Source organism: Talpa occidentalis, unplaced genomic scaffold (genome assembly GCF_014898055.3).
Source record: "Talpa occidentalis isolate TD23 unplaced genomic scaffold, MPIMG_talOcc4v2.1 talOcc4.14, whole genome shotgun sequence".
Lineage (NCBI taxonomy): Eukaryota > Metazoa > Chordata > Mammalia > Eulipotyphla > Talpidae > Talpa > Talpa occidentalis.
In genome coordinates, this window is record NW_023601433.1 from 74,219,551 (window position 1) to 74,239,625 (window position 20,075).

Consider the following 20,075-nt stretch of genomic DNA (forward strand, 5'->3'; position numbering starts at 1 on the left):
TTGGAAACAACCCATATGCCCACTGATAGATGAATGTATAAAGATGTAGTTTATATACACAATTAATACTATTCAGTTATAAAAATAGATGAAATCCTGCCATTTGCATCAACATATATGGACCTAGAGAGTAATAAATCAGGTGAAGAAACACAAACATTGATTTTATTCATCTGTGGAAGATTAAAAAATAAAACTAATGAACAAACAAAATAAAACAAAAACAAACTCAGACTATAAAACAAAATAGTGGCTACTAGAAGGGAAAGGGGAAAGTGGTGGGTAAATTGAGTAAATAGGGTCCATCTTATGGTGAAGGGGGATATAATGCTTTAAGTGGCAAACATACTGTAGTAATACAAATGTTGATTATATCACTGACACCTGAAACATATGTTACTTCAGTAAGAAATTTTAAAAATGCACAATAGAAAAAAATCTTTGATTGCCAATGAGGATTATTTAGAAATACATAAATATAGTATAACTAGGAAATACATTAAATAGCTAAGAAAAAAAATCTCCCCGTAAGCATAGAACAGTGAGAGGCAGGAAAGTGTAAATGCAGAAACAAAATCATGCTCCTGAATAGAAGACTCTTGAAAATAAACCAATTTATCTATAATTAGTATATAAATTTAATGCAATTCCAACAAAAATCCCAATGAAGATTCTCCAAAATTTTGCAAAAATGATTTTAAAGTTCATTCAGCCAGGGGAGTGTAGGAGGGGGACAAGAATATCCTTAAACATTTTCAAACAGAATAATAGTATGGGACTTGTAACAAATGCAAATATGATAAAGCAATAGTAATTAAAACTGTATATAAGAACACAAATTGCCCAACAGTTCAGCAGGATAAGACAGCAATGCCTAGAATTAGATCAATATAAAATAACCAGTACCTAATACAAGAAAATAGGTTGAGTATTAAAGCTCTTTACAAAAGAAATATGAACAAAATGATCTTTCTTAAAGAATTTTTTAATAGCCAAGCCTAACAGTGATCAAAAAACACAAAATCATAAGATAACTTTTTTTACCTGTCAAATTGATTTTTTAGTTCTAATACATTGTAGATAGGATTGACAATAGATAGTATTTCTGAGAGCAATTTAGCAGTAAGTATCAGAAGACTTTTTTTTTTTCCAAGCAGGTGTGCTTCCTAATAATTTAACCAAATGAAATTATGAGATAGAAGTTTAAAGATTTATGTACAAAGATGTTTTACTGCCAGATCTTATACTGCCAAAAATTATGAAACAAACTAACAGCACAACATTTGTGATAGTCATAAAACATTTAATAAAATGTTTAAAAATTAAGAGGTAAAAATTAACACAAAACAAGTTATAAAACGCATTATAATTTTTCTTTGAATACATATAAACAAGTATAATTGCATATATGACCAGAAACATGTTCCAAAAATATTAACAGAATGATAGGCTTAAGATCTTATATTATTTTCATGTATTTCTTACATAATTACATGTAAGTAATAATCATTACCTTTTTAGAAGTCAAGAGTATGTGACTTTAATGAATAGAATAGTGGAGAATATCTGATCTTTGCTAAGACATGAACTATCTTATCACTCAGCAAAACATGACTGACACAATGACCAGGTTCTAGAACTTCATACACTAATTTTTATGTCTCTCTGAGGGCCCAGCTTGAGTTCCACTTGTTTCATGAAGCTTTCTCAAGTATATACTAGTCTCTTTCTCCTCTCGAATCTTGGCAGTGATTAAGAGTACATTCATCATTTATTACTCAAGCAGCACTTTTTTTAGTACAATTACTTTAATGGAGGTATATACAGGTCATCTGGGAGCATAAAGGAGGGAGCAGAGAAGAGTCCGCCGAGCCCAAGATCAGTAGTAGCAATTTGCCATACAGACAATATCGATACCAAGATGGCATTCCATAAAGAGGGGGGAAAGTACATTACTTGGAAATCCTTTAGTGCCTTTTCCACACCACCTAGATAACACTCTGCTCTCCTCTTTGTTCCCCAGTATACCTATACATATTTCTAAACATGTGACCATACACTGTATTCACTTACATGTGCATATTCCCCATTAGAGCAAAAATCCTTCTATGGTAGAGAAGATGACTTTGCTGTCTCTGTCTGTATCTTTGGGGATTTTCATAATTTTTTTTAAGATTTATTTATACAAGAACCGGGGTACAGGCCAGATGTGCAGGAGGGTGAAAGGATTCACCAGAGACAGAGCAGGGATCAGAACAGGCAGACGGACCTAAGACACTGCTGAGGGGAGCAGCGGGTGAGACAGGAGAGGTCTGCGGTGCCACGTGGGATTCTCGCCGGCTGGGCAGGATTGAACCCGCGCTGCAGAGGCTGTGGACAGCTTCACAGTGCTGTGCTTAACCCACTGAGCCACCTGAGAGGCCCATTAATTTTTTTTTTTTAATGAAAATAACATTGGTTTGGAGCACTGTATATGATTCACAGATATAGGATCTCATTGCTTCAAGTGAAGTGTATGTTACCACATCACACCCACCACCAAGGCACTCATAGACATCAAGTAGTATTTTAATATTGTTCTCATATTAAACCTCCGACCAAAAGAGAACATATGCCCCTCAAGAAGAGTAATCCCACACCCTCCACCTAAACCCTGAACCCTCAGTACAGTGATTTGCACACATTAGGGTTTTTATGACCAGACATTACATATAACTGAATTAAATAAATTCTAGAAGATAGTCAACTAAGTTCAACGAAAACTTTGAACTTAAATAAAATATACATTATTGCAATAATGTATTGTTCCCTTTGGACTTTTTGTAGATTTATCCTTTAATTTCTAACCAATATTAAATAGTCTTAACAACTGGTGGGTGGTTTCAAAGATAAAAAAATAAAGATTTTTAGTTAATTATAGTTAAGCAAGAAACAACAATTATAACCTTAAAAATTAAGAGAAATGGTAAGTAACAAATTTCTCAAGAAAATAATGGTACCCCCATAATTTCAGAGAAAAATATAATAGAAGAGACACACAGTGAGAGAAAAGAGAAATTCTATTAAGTCAGTGAAGAAATTAGATACATATGCTTTCACAGAATAGAACAAGAGAACAGGCTAAACATTAGGAACATCCCAGACCAAGGCTTCTGCTATGGTCAAGCTTTGGCTAACTTTCAACTGGACTCAGCAAGTGAAAGGGAATGGCAATAACAGGGCTGTAACTTTAAGGAGAAAACAAATGGGATTTTCCAACTTAGAGGCCAGGCCACAGATCATTAATTATGTATCTGGACATTCTCTACTCACAAAGGGGAAAAGGAAATGAGGTTTAAAAATTAATCCTATTCCCCTAATTAAAAGCCTTTTTACCCTACCCAAAGTTTAGGAAAACAAGAGAATTAAAAGAAGCTCTTGGGGGCCTCCCTGGTGGCGCAGGTAGTTGAGTGCCACACTGTGAAGCTGTCCGCAGCCTCTGCAGCGCGGGTTCGATCCCGCCCTGCCAGCGAGAATCCCACATGGTACAGCAGACCTCTCCTGTCTCGCCTACAGCTCCCCTCAGCAGTGTATTTCTTCAGTCTGCCTGTTCTGTTCCCTGCTCTGTCTCCAGTGAATCCTCTCACCCTCCCACGCATCTGGCCTATACCCTTGTTCTTGTATAAAAATAAATCTTAAAAAAAAAAAAAGAAGCTCTTGGCATATTTGCATATACCTATTTTTGTCCCTTCACTAAATGGCCCTATCTGTATAACTGTGCTATTTAAACCCAATTCTCACTTTTTAAAAATTAAGTAACATTGCATTGTAACATTATATAAGTTTCTGGTATTCATAATTGAGAATCAACATGTGTGTATACTACATTAAGGTCACCACTAAGAGTCCAAGTCTTAATGCCATCTGTTTATCTGCCTCTAGAATTATGACCCTTCTTCTCACTCTCTTAACATTAAAAAAAAGACAGATCATCAAGTTTATAGGAATTGTTTGTAAACTAAGAGTCACTAGGCAAAGAACAAAATGTATAAACAACTCTCTTGAAAATAAATTTTCCAAAAGTCCATAACTTTTGAATGACCTACTTTACTTTAGTAGCTTTCAAAGGCTTTTTTTCTGGCACCCAAAGATGAGACAGATTTTGTAGAAGTCTAGTCTTCCTAAGAGGAGATTTCAGCCTGTTGTTAGAGCAAACTTTCCCAGTTTCTTCTAAGTGCCTAACTATATTCTAGAGACTTGAAGATGCTGGATCATTTAAATAATATAATTAATCTCTATATGTCCCATAGTGAAATTCTGAAAGATAAATGTAACAAAATATACTTCTCAACACATTGATTCATAAGTTTATTGTTGCCTCTGCTGTTAACCTTCTTTTTCTTATTGATAACAGTATATTAAAAACCATCATTTAGGTAATTCTACTATGGAATTTCAGGTACTATGTTAGGCACTATGTAATTTATAACTCTATCACAAATGTGTATAGAAAAAATAGAACTGGCATTTTTAAATAAGAAAACAGAGGCAAAGAAGAATTAAGTAATAAGTTCCCCAAGTTCTCAGAGCTAGGATACACTGGAGCAAGAATTCAAATCTGGATATGTCACTCCAAACCCCACTCTCTTTCCACCCCGCAAGTACTTTCACATCTTACTGCTTCTACTAAATAGCAACTCCGATATTACATGTACTATATTACATAAGACCAGGATAAACAAAAGGTCAAGACAAAGACAAAACTTTCAAGTTGGCCATTGATCTGAGGCATACAACAAGGAAACAGGGATAAAAATGGGGGAGCGAATAGCACAAGGGACTGTGGTGATGGTTCGTGGGTGATATGGTGGTAGGAGAACTACAGGGGCTACATCTGAAGGGAGAAACCAATTACTGTACAAAATAAACAACGATATAAGAAAAAAAGACTAGGATAATGATTATCATTATAATTCAGGTCTCTCAATCAGACTTAATGTACTTTCAAACCTGATTTAAAAATCCATCAAAGAAACAATATGAAGAATTTACAGTAATAATATTCTATATTTCAAAGAAAGCATGTTTGCTTCTTTAGTATAGTAAATATATTATAATGATATAACTTTTTGCTAATTTTACATAGGTTTACCCCAAGGCACCTGTGAAGAGAATAAGACCAATGAATCTGACCAAACTATTAGATCCTCAGGTCAGAGACTATAAGGAATTGTTGATGAAAGTTGGAAGCAATGATTATCATGTTATCAACATACCTAAGACATTCTGAATAGCAAAAAAAATTCCATGTTTCAAAAAATATATTTTTGGTCTGCAAGTAAGTTTCCTACCTCTCTGTCCTTGAGCTTCATGGCGAGCACCAACTGATGCCTGTGGTTAGTGAGAGCCTCTCGGTAATTTCCTTTGGAGAAGAATGCAGAACCCAGATTCCCATGAGCTCGGCATTCTCCTGTCTGGTCACCTAATTGGATTTTAAAAAATACAAAACATAAAAAACTTCTTCATTTAATGTTATTTATAACATCCATCTTCATTAAAGAGCCCCTGACTTCTTTTAAAGAAATATTTTCTTCTTCAATAAGACTATATATGAAAAGTTATGGTCCTAGAATTTATTTAGACTATATATGAAAAGTTATGGTCCTAGAATTTAAATTTCTGGTCAACAATTGTTGCTGTTGTTATAGGAGAACAATAGTCAGGGATATTGGTGTCCTGCAAATGAGAGGTTAAAACCTTTGACACAAATGAGCTATGTTTGTATGATCTCACTGTTCTGCCAACAACTTTTGGCCAGTCAGTTGACTCCAAACTTACAAGATGTTGCTTCTTTACAAGTATGCTGATTGTATATTTACCATCTGCTCTGTCTTTCTGCAATCCTACAAGTTCTTAAATAATCACTTGGATGATAATCATAATCATAAGCCATACTTACTTTACAAATGAGAAAAAGACAGCACAGAAAGGTTAGGCAAGTTGCTGAGTGCAGCACAGCTAGAAAGTGGCAGAACCAGGCCTCTAAACTCAGCAGTCTGGCTCCACTGTCCACATTATTAACCACTGTACTATCTCCTCCAACAATATAATGATGCATTCTAATGTAGGCAAAAATTGAAATTAAGATGAACAATTTATTCACCAACACTATGACTTAGGATATTAAACCTATGAGCCCAAATCTCTGAAGAGAGCAATAAATATGTTAATCAACATCTCTTGACCTTTTGGGGGTCTTAAAACTTGCTTATATGAAAAGTCCTAAAGTGCTGAGTGCTCTAAAATACAATGTTCTAGAGACACACTTGTTTTTCATTGCATATATTATTCCCATTCATGTCCAGTCAATCAGCTTTGTTTATTTCCCATCTGCACTGAAATAAAGGCGACATGTAACCTACCTAAGGTCTTGGCTACGTCCAAGTCCTGCTGCATGTAACCAGTGCTCTTCTCTGTGTTCCCAAGAGACCAGTAAGCACTGCTCAGGGCAGAGAAAACAGAACCTCTCAGTTTGAGGCTGCAGGTGCCAATCTTCAGGGCAGCTTCTAAGACAACTACAGAGGCCCCATGATGGCCAGCTGTCAGGAGTTCCTGTCCAACCACAGATACGACCACAAAGGGACTCTTGTCCAATTTCATTTTCTGAAGCTGCTGATAAGTAGGCTCGAGGGAGTCTGAAGAAAAACAAAAGAAAACAAGAAAATGTAAGATAATAAACAAAACTATCTTTTCTAAATGCTCTACAAACAAATGTTTATCATATCTTTCTATGGCCTATTTCAACTACAAGTTCTCAATCTTTAATCTAGCACTAGCCTTACTGCCCAATTACCCACATTACTCAAACACCAACCTCTATCCAGCAATTTCCTTCTCACTGCTACATGCATACACCACACTCTCTCTCTTTTGGTCTGCTTCCCCTAAATAGTTTTCCCTCCTCTGCCCTCTAAGAATATTATAAGCACATCATCCCTCAAGTCCCAACTCTACTATCAAGTATTCTTAGGCCCTCTAGCCCACATTTTTATATCTAATCTTCTGCTACATTTTATGATTAACATTGCATGGTTTGGCACACTTAAGCATTTTAGAATTGCTCCATGTATGTTAATGTTTTAAATATTTTCCAGCAAAATTAGAAGACCAGTATAAGATTGTCTAATATAACTCCATAGCAATGCAGTCACTAAATTAAAAATATGGCATTGCCATAAAAAGTGAAAGTCATAACCACATTTGGTGTTTCATGAATGTTTGTTAAACATGAATCTGAATGGTTATTCATAAACTCTGTACACTTTTTCCCCTAGAAGATGCAATAATGAAGCTCTCCTAACAAAGTACCTATCACCTTCACTGACAACCCGGTATATCCTTTGCTGCTTCTGAGACCAATATGACCAAATAAAAAAATCATTAGCAATTTTTGTTGTGGTTATAAATGAAACCATAAGGAAATCATCCAAATTTAAAGGTAAGATGGAAGACAAAATTAATGATTTTCTCATTTTATTTTCATATGGTATTTGGAAAATACATTGATTAGGGGTCAGGAAGTCACAAGGAAATTCTTTCCATGTGAAGCCAGGTCTGAATGTGAATGACCTCAAACTTCCTTTTCCCTTTTTTTAAAAAGACAACTGCAGAGTTAATGAATATAACCTCACAATGAGATGACACTTAAAATATATTTGCTGTTAGCTTTCCTGAAAATTATTTCACATTAGTTACCACACTGTGCATATGTAAAGAACTATAAAAAAAAAAAAAGGTTGGTCTCTTTAAACCGTGAATCTCTCACCCAACAGTACTACATTAAAATGTAATTTTTACAATTTATGACTTTGAATCTCAACTCTCCACTAAGGAGCTCTCGTCTGAATCAACATTACCACAAAAGCCTCAAAACCCACTGGTGCCTAAAGCATTTTTCCCTTCAATAAGATCACTAAACAGAGAACAAAGAACATTTTTACACCTGTCAAGATGCAAGCAGTGCATAGTACCAGTAAATAGTAGCTAACCAATAGGGTTAAATATAGGCACAAGAACCCGGGAATTGCTAGAATAGAAAAGAACAATACCACACTAAAACACTGTGAGCAGAATTTTGGCGATACCCACTAATGGGTTTGGCAGCTAATGATGATCACATTAGCATCCCACTGGCCAATTAGCAGAAGCAAAAATAACAGGATTTAAAGCTGAAAAGACCTTGAATATTCCTTGTTTTATTCAAATACTTCAAATGAAGTATTTGAATATATAAGTGCTTCACCCAAGGTCAGGCAACCTGGGACTAAGCCAAGATTAGAACCATTGCAGGGCTTGTACTCCAGGGTCTAAGATACCATATTCTTAGTTGCTAGCAAAAGAAACCAATCTTGACTGGTTTTAATCATTACAGATAAGAACAAAGTAGGGGAAGGATAGAAAATCAGGCCTCCGGATCATTGTCAAAATCATGCTACAAAAGCTGTCGTGAGAAGGCAATGTCATTGTTGCAACTAAACAAAAGATACCACAGTTTACAATGCTGCCTCTACCACTACCAAATGGCCCCTCCCCTTGTAAAATGGATGTCACTATTGCCACCCATCACTACCAGAAAAAATTCAGGGCTATCATTTCTTCTTCTTTTAACTTTTAACTCCTAATTCAATGTTGGGGTCCTAGCTGCAAAGTAGGATTGGAAAATAAAGATACATTGTCTGCAGCTTGTATAGTGGAAGGTAGGGAGACAAAAGAATAACACAGGGAATTTCCAAAACACAAGAGAATTCAGACACCAACAATCCAAAAAGACCGATGACCAGTAAAAATATCATACTTCAGCTGGTGATTTTTTTTTTAACCATAGTAACCAATGCTTAAAAAAAAAAAAAAAAAAGGTCATCTAAGTGACTCTGAAACTATGCAATAGTAGAAAGAAGAGAAAACATTGCCATGGTTAGAAGACTAAAGAAAGTAAATACCTGGAAGACTCCCAAAAGAAAAAGAACTCCCTGATTATACAAATTTTCACTAAGTAAAAACTAAATTGAAGGAATGAATAAGCAGTTAATGATCAAAATTCCATTTGCAGCATATAGGAAAAAGAATATAAATACATTAAAAAAGAAAGGATAGGGACCTCCCCGGTGGCGCAGCAGTTGAGTGCTGGGTTGCAAAGCTGCCCAAAGCCTCTGCAGCGCCAGTTCGATCCCCAGCTGCTCCCCGGCCACTGAAGGGGGGTCCCCATTGGCGCGCAGACCTCTCCTGCTGCCCGCTGCTCCCCTCAGCAGTGTACTTCGGTCCTTCTGCCTGCTCTGCTCCCCGCTCTGGCTCTGGTGAATTCTCTCACCCTCCCGCGCTTCTGACTGTACCCAGTGCTTGTATGCATAAATAAATAAATAAATCTTTAAAAAAAAAAAAAAGGATAGAATTGTGCTTTTAGTGACAAACTTAATGTAGTATATCTAGATGTTCATTTATAATGCACACTTGAAACATTATAATGCAATGTTACTTCAATAAAATAAATTAACATAAGTTAAAATGCCAGCTAACATACAGAATATGTTATAAGAGTTTGGAAAAGGAAAGATTATCAATAGCAATCAGAAAGCTTCATGGAATGCAGAATCTGATTTATTGAACAAAGGGTAGGGTTTAGACAAGTCTTTGCTTCATTTCTGAAAGTGGAGGTTATTTAAGGCAGAAGGTTTATCCTAAATAAAGGTGCCATAAGATAAGTACAAAGAATGATAGGGAATATTGAACAGGACAGCGTGCATGGACCAGAGAATATTTATAAAGAAAAGAGTTGATATGAAATATTGAGAAAATAAAATTAATAATAATAAAGAAATAATGGAGAAAATACTGAGCTAAAGATAAAGAGACGTGAATTTCAGAGCCACCAAGTCTCCCATTTTGTCAAATGTATAGATTGTGTCTATGGTGATGATTACATAATCTATCTATGCAATCTATATATTATGTGTGTATGCATATATATACATATTTACATACATGAATATACATGCATGAATACATTCAAGTATGAATAGATACATACACAATTATATGCCTATATGTGGATACACATATAAATGTACACATATGTACATCTTTTGTATGTGTACAGATTCAACACACAAAAGTCCACTTTACATTAATTTAAAATCTTTTACTGTCAAAGTTGTATGCTTTTGGCTGTAATCATGTCTCATTTGTCAATGCTCACTTATTAGATGCTCTGGTTATCTGCTGTACAGGTTTTTGATGAATATCAAGTATTAGGATAACTTGTTTTCTTTTTTTTTTCCAACGATTTATTTATTTATACGTACAGTAGCTGGGGTACAGGTCAGAGATGCAGGGGGTGGGAGGATTCACCAGAGATAGAGTGGGGAACAGAACAGGCAGACTGACTGAAATACACTGCTGAGGGGAGCAGCAGGCAAGACAGGAGAGGTTTGCTGCACCATGTGGGTTGCTCCCTGGCCGGCCAGGGATCGAACTCATGCTGCAATGGCTATGGATTGCTTCATAGTGCGGTGCTTAACCCTTTGTGCCACCAGGGAGGCCCAGATAAGTTGTTTTCTTAATGTATAAATATTAAATAGTTTAAATTAGGTGATTTCTATGATTCTTTCCAACGCTACTATTTTAAGATTTTAATTCCCATTCTCAAATAAACATACCCTCTTAGCAAAGATACAGATTTTTGTGATTTTAGCAGGCAAGGTGGAATAGAATTTTGGCAGCTTAAAATAATTAAGATATTTTACTTTCTAGAAACTACATATAATACATGAAGCAGTCAAAATCAACCCAAATCCATGGGAATATAAAGGTCCTCTGCAACACTGATTGAACACTAGTTATGTGCTTTTGAAATGTAAAAGCTTTAAGAAATTAGGATGAACAAAATCACATTTCCTGACACTTGAAGAGCTTCCAGGAATGCAGTAGAGGCTAATAATAAACAAACAACAATCACATCCAGCTATTTCATCAGTTCTGAAGTGCACCTGCACTCACATATTAATATCTCTGACTTGGAAATTTAATATCTCTGAACTCTATGGTATCTTCCAATTCTATGGTTTGTCATTTCTTTTCTCTAAAAGGATATAAAGGAGCTTTATCCGTTCATGTGAAATTAAATGATGAGGACTGTGTATCATTTAAATCGTTAGCACGCTCTTTTTTCTTAGTAATATATAATATAATGACACGATGCTCAATCCATAGTTCTTAGCATTGGTAGAATGTGCTGTGAAGTCAGACAGGAAAAAGGTGCTACCTCTACTCAGGCAAGTCTAAGAAAGCTTTTCAGAAGAAGTGACATCTGAATAGAAATTAGAGAGAGGAGAAACCAGTGTTTTCCAGGAACCGCAGATAGCTTTATTTGGGACCATCTTCAAGATAAGAATGAAAGAGAAAAAGTTCTCTTATACTAAGGAGGTTGGCCCCTATTCTGTAGACAATGGGAAAAATGAATAAGAGAATGACAGATCAGACTTACATTTTAGAACGTTCATTCTGAAGGAAAGCAAAGCATGGACTGATTTGGAAGAGAGAAAAGCCAGGATAACCAGTTAGAAGCAAGATATGATGAAGTCCTATATTTGTAATGAGAAAACAGATAGAGAACAAGTGATAAATTTCAGACCCATTTAGAGTTTACAGAATTTGAGGGGTAAATGCATTTAACAGGCACAATGCCTTATTCCAAAGGAATGACTGTCTTATACGGCTCACCTTCAGGGTAAATAACATTTTAACAGAATTCAATTTTTCTAAGGTACTATGAAGACATTCTGGGACCTCCAAGTTATCCCTATAACATTTGCCAAGCACACATGACTAAAAAGGATTCAACTTTTTTAAAAGTCTGGCAATATCAGTACCAATAATCTTGAATACATTACCAAAATATATAACTGAACTGCAAATCCAGAAGGCTGGGAGAACAATCCCAGAGTGAATCTCCAAAACAGAGACAAAAAGGAAAAGGCAACTACTGACACTGTGGCACAATGACAAGGTAAGAAGGTAAGTAAATTATTGTGAGAGCAAAATATTCCCCCAAAAACGAAATTTAGAGGTAAGGTTCATAATAGTCACTTAATTTTAATTTTCAACTTTTCTTTGGCTGATTTCTTAAAAAGAAATAAGCTAAATTAAAATCCCTTGGGTTCATCACAAAAGGACACTGTATGATTTCACTTATACAAAGTACCTAGAGCAGTCAGACTCATAGAGACAGAAAAATAGCATAGCGGTTGCCAAGAGCAGCAGGGAGCAGGGAGAGGGTGTTTAATAGGTACAGAGTGTCAATTTGGGAAGATGAAAAAGCTGCTTGCACCTATTGTAAATGTACTTAATGTCACTGAGATGTGTAACAAAAAAATGGCTTAAATGGTGAATTTAGGTTATGTATATTTTACCACAATCAAAGAAAGAAAATCTTTTGGTTCCTACTCGGGGAAAACTGCCTGCCTCAAAAAAAAAATGAAAACAAAGATGACATGGTTATTAGCAATTTATCTAAGCCACTTCACATATTGGTGTGTTTGTCTGTGTATTTATTTAAATCTACTTCATGGTGAAAGGATTCAAAGGCCGTCCACAGAAATAAGGTAGAAAATACAGATGTCAGGGCCTCCCCGGTGGCGCAGCGGTTGAGCGCTGGTTTGCGAAGCTGCCCGCGGCCTCTGCGGCGCCGGTTCGATCCCCGGCTGCTCCCCGGCCACCGGAGGAGGGTCCCACATGGCGCGCAGACCTCTCCTGCCACCCGCTGCTCCCCTCAGCAGTGTACTTCAGTCCTTCTGCCTGCTCTGCTCCCCGCTCTGGCTCTGGTGAATTCTCTCAACTTCTGACTATACCCAGTGCATGTATCAAACAAGCAAACAACAACCAGCAAACAATAAATAAAGCATGCCTCTAAAAAAAAAAAAAAAAAAAAAAAAAAAGTAGTTTAAAAAAAAAAAGAAAATACAGATGTCAGAATGAGTAGAAAATAAAACTAAAACAATAAAATTTCAGCACACTAAGAGGGGGAATGTAAGGTCTGGCAGAGCTCCTTAAAGGTGGCCAGGACCCAGAGCCACAGAGAACAAAGCAAAGGAGAAAGGATCACTTTCAAAATTCCCAGACCTTTCAGATAAACATACAGCAACACTCAGGAGAAACACAGCATTTCCTAGCACTGAGGCCCAAAAGAAAGTTCTCCAGCAAATGCTCAGAAAGAGGACCATGCTACTCTACAGTGTTTGCTGCATACTCTCAGCACTGTGCCTGTCATAAATACATGTGCAGGATTAATACTGCTGCTGTTTCCATCATGCCATGAGAGGTAGGGCATCACACTACAGGGGGAAGGCATCCCATGAGAATTGCCTTTACATTCTAAAGCTTATTTTGATTCTCAAAATGTTATGAGATAGATAGTATTATTTCCTTTTTACAGATAAGGACTGAGGTATACAGAAAGGAAGCACCTTGCTCAGTTAACAGAATAACAAATGGCAGAGCTAAAATTACATTCCAATCTTGGACATTGTGTGTGTTGGCCTCCTGTGAAAAGTGACTGCCCCCAAAAAGAGAATCAGATAGAATGGGTTACTGAGGGTAGACAATTAGAGAAAGAAAAAAAAATGAACCCCAACTTAACTCTGAGAGAAAATCTTAGATATTCAACAGCCATTTCCTACCAGTGCTTAATAAAATCAGCTCTGGAGCCTGTAGAAACACCACAACAGGTGATAGCCCATAAATGTAATAGTCTTTAGATTACTGAATTAACAGGAGAAGAGAAAATATACACAAGAGAACCCTCAGCAAAAAGCAGCCCTGGTATCTTTAGAGGAACAAATAAAGGTAAATTCAATCTCACTTTGTAATTATATTATTAAATCTGTAGTTGGCAGTAGTACTGTGCTACAACATCCAAATTTGCATAAGCATTTATAGGATACAATGAACTGAAATTGCTGAAAGACTAAAGAGGAGATAAAGACTAAAGAGGAGGAAAACAGTAAAAGAAAAACCTGAGAAGGCATGAAGAAAGTATCATTTTATATTTACACTTAATTTTATATTTCCATCAATGATTTAAAGGAAATATGTTACATGTAATAATGTAAATGTATCCACAGGATAAGTAGATTAACTAATATCTGGTTGGTGAAACCATAAAAATAAAGTAAAACAGATTTAATTCAGTAATACAGGCAATAACAATATCTTTTTATAAAAATGTCAGTTTTAATGTAAATAAATAACTTACTAATTTGAGAACAAGGGTATAGTAATATAGATTGGCCCTACCTTTAAAAAAGAAAACAAAATCTTGAAACTTACCCAAATAGCCAAACATAGGAAAAAGGTGCACATCTTGGGACCTTTGTTGCTTACAAAAGCACATGTGCTGAGGAGCTTTTTCTGTTGCATTTAAGAATTACAAAGAACAACATCTGACACAACATATCAGACCAATACATAACGTGACCCAGACAGCACAGCTACGCACAATGGCAAAAACTTATAAGGCTGTGGAAGGCTAAAATAAACAGTGAATAAAAAGTGGGCAGCAAATGATGACAGATATTCTGAACTGCAATCATATGAGAAAAAGAGAGGTCATTAGCAGTTTGTTCAATAAATGGTGCTGGGAAAACTGGACCACCACTGCAAAAAAGTGAAACTAGACTACTACCTCTCACTGTGCACAAAAATAACCTCAAAATGGATAAAAGAACTGGACATAAGACCTGAAACCATAAAATATATAGAAGAAAATATAGGTAAAACACTACAAGACATACATCGCAATAACATCTTTAAAGACTCATCACCCAAAGAAGTGATAGTGAAGGCAAAGATAAACACCTGGGATTACATCAAACTGAAAAGCTTCTGCACACCAAAAGAGACATTAAACAAAACAGAGACACCCAATGGATTGGGAAAAAAATCTTTGCACTCCAGTCAACTGATAAGGGACTGATCACAAAGATATACAAAGAACTGACACGACTCAACAAAAACAAAATAAAAAATCAGGTCAAGAAATGGGCAGAAGAACTTAAAAGACATTTCTCCAAAGAGGAAATGCAAATGGCCAATAGGCATATGAAAAAAGGTTCAACATCCCTTATAATCAGGGAAATGCAAATTAAAACCACATTGAGATATATCACCTTACCCCAGTAAGAATGGGACATATCAAAAAAACAAGCAACAACAAATGCTGGCAAGGATGTGATGAAAAAAGAACTCTCCTACAGTGCTAGTGGGAGTGCAACCTGGTCCAACCACTATGGAAAGCTGTCTGGAGGTTCCTCAGCCTACTAAAAATGGAGCTACCATATGACCCAGCAATTCCACTCCTAGGGATCTACCCAAAGGACACAAAAACATTGATTCAAAAGAACACCTGTGGGCCTCCCCGGTGGCGCAGCGGTTGAGCGCTGGGTTGCGAAGCTGCGCGCGGCCTCTGCGGCGCCGGTTCGATCCCCGGCTGCTCCCCGGCCACGGGAGGAGGGTCCCACATGGCGCGCAGACCTCTCCTGCCGCCCGCTGCTCCCCTCAGCAGTGTACTTCGGTCCTTCTGCCTGCTCTGCTCCCCGCTCTGGCTCTGGTGAATTCTCTCGCCCTCCCGCGCTTCTGACTGTACCCAGTGCATGTATAAACAAACCAAACAAAGAAACCAGCAAACAAATAAATAAAGCATGCCTCTATAAAAAAAAAAAAAAAAAAAAAAAAAAAAAAAAAAGAACACCTGTACCCTATGTTTATTGCAGCACTATTTACAATAGGTAAAACCTGGAAACAACCCAAATGCCCAAAAATAGATTACTAGATCAAGAAGATGTGGCATATATACAATGGAATATTATTCAGCAATCAAAAAAGATAAACCATGCCATTTGCAGCAACATGGATGGAGCTAGAAGGAATTATGCTCAGTGAAATAAGTCAGAAGGAAAAAGAAAAATATCGGATGGTTTCACTTATAGCCATAATATAGGAGAACAAAACAAGACATCAGTGTAAAAACATGTAACAGTACCAAACATGGCAAAGCAAAAACAATTATAAATCAGAGACATACTGCAGGGGAGGAGGAGGAAGAGGGATTAGAGGGAAGAAGGGGGGGAGCACAGGGGACTGAGGTGATGGCACATGGGTGCATTGGTGAAGGAAACTCTATGGGGACTACACCTGAGGGGGTGGGGGGAAGCAAATACGGGGCATATAACCAAGATGAAAGTGCATACATTGTGCAAAAATGATAAATGATGTAAGAAATATATAAAATAAAAATAAAAAATAATGAAATGAACAATGTTGTAAAAAATAAAAATTATTTAAAAAAAGGGAGAGAGAGGTTGTTTGGATATGAGATGATACCCTGAACAACACCATGCAAATAAAGTCTTTCTGTAAAATGTTGATAAGCAAAGCCCATCTCAAATAGACATATTCATTTAAAAAATGCTAAAATTAAATGAAATAAATCAAAGTGCCTTAAGGAAAGAGAGGAAAATGTTAAAGCACTCTAAGCACCTGTAAGATGCAGCTTTTCCCAAGGGTGGGCCTTAGGCCACTAAGTGTAAGATGGGAAAGAACACGATACAGAAAACCCTAAGACAGCACCACTGAGCTATTCCTCACAATGCAGGGAACATTTCCTTACATTTATCTAAACAAATTGCTTCAAAGGCAAAATGGTAAGTATGATTCTGCTGATCTCAACACATTTACTCCAATATTCTAAGGCAGCAGCAGAAACACCTCCGAATAAAGAAAGGATAACTTCATGAACTAAACAAAAAAATGTTCCATGTAAACTGCTAGTGGAGAGATATAGGGAGAGAACAAGAAAACACTAGAAAAATGGAAAGGAGAGGCACATTGATTTTTCTGTTATTGTCCATCCCCCCCACCACCACCAAGCCCCGGAGCTCCAAAGCACATCTGCTCTGAGTCAGAGTTTATTAACAGCAGGTCCCCCAGTGGGAGCAGCCATTAGGTTCCTTCAGCAGACTCCACTTTGTATGGGGTTATAAAAATCACATGAAGAGAGGTTTCCTTACCACTTTTTTCTAAAACATGAAAACTGACTTCCAGGAAAATATTTTTTATAGTTCTGAATTGCACAGAGACCATATAGTTCATCAGAGAACCATATAGTTCGTCAAACCTTTATTTAGCATATATGTTGAGCCAAGTACTTTACTAACTAGTATATTAAGATTATCTAATGCTGCAAACATTTTCAAAACTAAACATCTGATAATACTGCCATCAAATTTTTAGTTTCTTTAAAACCATACTATTACAGGCTCCCCTCCCCCACCCACAGAGTCGGCACTCTCCGACCCGCAGAGAGGAGGAAAACAACAAACTAAAACGACCAACAAGAACAAACTACGCAGCAAGCGGGACTGTGAGTGGAAAGGAACTATTGCAGCCACCACACCCCGTGAACAGGAGCTGTGGAGAACCCTGCAGGATTCGCCGCGGCGGTGAGCGAACGGCTCTGGGCGCCATTAGAGAAGAACAAAGACCCCGGGAGACCCGCACACAGCCCAGGCTGCCGGTAAGCTTGCGCGGAAAAGTGGCGCGCTTGGCGCGCTTGAAAAGCAAACGCGGACCGGGATCGCGGCTGCCCAGGTCCCCGCGCCTGCGACCTAGGCTTGCGGGGAGACGCGCGGAGGCCCTCATGGGGTTGAAAGTCCCTCACTGAGCAAGCAGGAACCAGGCGCCCAGGCACGGGAGCTGGGTGCAAAAGGCGCCATTCCCGCGCCACTGAACTGGGCTACAGCCCGCATCCTGGACCTGAGGGCTTTGAACTGAGACCCGGGGCACGAAATTCTGGGTGTGGGTTCTCCACGACGGTGAGGCACAAGGCAGACACAGCACCCCAAAGCCGTTGAGGTTTACCCTACCATTCTCGCTCTCTGTTCCCTGTCCCACGGGGGTGGGGGGGTTGAAAAACAGCCCCCCAAGGACAATAGGAGAGATCTCTGGTGCCACCTAGCGACCAGAAAAAAAGTCACTAGCACCCCATAGAACAGGGAAATTTCTTAAGACTTCTTGAAAAGGGCAGAAGTCTTCTGGAGGACCCAGTGGCCAGCTGGGAAGTTAGCCCACGCCAGGCCCCTTCCAACCAGCAGTCTGAGCCCACAGAGGGAGCAGGCACCCACGTCCGGGGCAGACCGGGCACGCAGAAGAGTGTGCCTGAGACTGGATGCGCAGGGACTGCGTCCAGCTTCGCCAGTTTAGAACAGGGACATTTCTTCAGTAAAGACTGCCTAAAAACAGCAGAAAGCTCCCCCAGAAGCCAGAGATGGTTCCTGGAGGAGCCAGAGGGGAGCGGAGAAGTTCACCCAAGATGACGGCCAGTCCGAGCAACACAGTGTCCCAATGCATACGACAAATTAGAAAACAGACAAATTAGAAAACAAATTAGAAAACACACGCAACCTAACAACGCCTCAGGAAAGAAGCACACCACAAAAAGAAAACCACCCTCCAGATTGCAACGACAGTAACTTGGAAGAACTTCTGAGCCTTCCAGAAAGAGAATTTAAAATTGCCCTGATTAAAAAAGTGACAGAAGTCATAAAGGAAAACAATGATCAGAAGAAGGAAATTAAGTCCCTAAAGAGGGAAAACAATGGTCAGAAGAATGAAATTGAGTCCCTAAAGAAGGAAGTAAAAGAAATGCAAGAGATCAAAGAATTAATGGAGGAACTAAAGAACTCTGGGAAAAGCAATGAAAGCAGAATAGATGAAATGGAAGAACGAATAAGTACTCTTGAAGACACAGAAATAAAAAGAACCAAAACAGAAAAGGAAAGAGAAGTACGAAGGAAAAAGAACAAAGAAAGACTTCAGGAACTATCTGACTCCATGAGGAAAGGAAATATAAGAGTTATAGGAATTCCAGAAGGAGAGGAGAGAGATGTAGGAACAGAGAAAATATTCCAGGAGATAATTGAAGAGAACTTCCCAAATGCGAAGAAGGAGCTGAAAATTGATATACAAGAAACAAGAAGAACACCAAACTTCCACGACGAAAGGAAAAACACAGCAAGACACATAATAGTAAAGCTCCCAAGAAGCCAGGACAAGGAAAAAATAATGAAGCTGACAAGAGGGAAGAAACAGATAACATTCAAAGGAAAACCAATCAGGCTGACATCAGACTTCTCTGAAGAAACACTACGGGCAAGGAGAGAGTGGAGGAACATAGTCAACAGACTCCAAGAAAACAGATGCCAACCAAGAATACTCTATCCCGCAAAGCTCTCCTTCCTCTATGAAGAATGAATATGGACCTTCCCAGACAGAGAGAAACTCCGGAATTTCACTACGACTAAACCCCCACTCCAAAAAATACTACAAGGAATCCTAAAGCCAGAACCTCAGAGGGACGAATAACAACGAAAGAAGACCAAAAAAAAAAAGTTATTAAAAGAATAAATAAATAAAATCAAAGGAAAGACAAACACAATAGCAAATACAGATGCTAACATATCAATATTAACTCTAAACGTAAATGGACTAAACTCTTCAATAAAAAGACACAGAGTTGCAGCCTGGATTAAGAAACAAAACCCAACCTTTGCTGTCTCCAGGAAACACATTTGCGCAAAAGATAAAAATAGGCTCAAAGTTAAAGGATGGAAAACAATCCTACAAGCAAATGGACCAAAAAAGAAAGCAGGAACAGCTATACTTATATCAGATAAAACAGACTTCAAACTCAAAAAAATAAAGAGACCCCATGGTCACTACATTATGATCAAGGGGACAATACTTCAAGAAGAAATAACACTCATTAACATATACTCACCAACGAAGGAGCAACCAGACAACTGTTGTCCTCTTGAACAGACATCAGAGAAAACACATACGTAGTGGGAGACTTCAACACACCACTATCAACAATGGATAGATCAACAAGACAAAAAATAAGTAAAGAAACTAAAGCTCTAAATAAGGACCTAGAGCAATTGGGCTTAACAGACATCTATAGAACACTAAACCCCGAAAAAACGGAGTAC

General features: G+C 37.9%; 1 protein-coding gene across 2 annotated transcripts in view; it reads right to left on the reverse strand.

The window, feature by feature from the left end:
• Positions 1-20,075, reverse strand: part of TTC28 (tetratricopeptide repeat domain 28) — a 539,739-nt gene that overhangs the window by 376,539 nt on the left and 143,125 nt on the right. Inside the window, exons 3-4 of one of the 2 annotated variants that reach the window (XM_054695213.1) lie at positions 6,402-6,674; positions 5,331-5,461 (exon numbers count right to left, since the gene is read on the reverse strand). In XM_054695213.1, coding sequence (XP_054551188.1) covers positions 5,331-5,461; positions 6,402-6,674 — 404 coding nt within the window. Of the gene's footprint in view, positions 1-5,330; positions 5,462-6,401; positions 6,675-20,075 lie in introns of those variants that run through there. The other variant, XM_054695214.1, reaches the window with a different exon arrangement.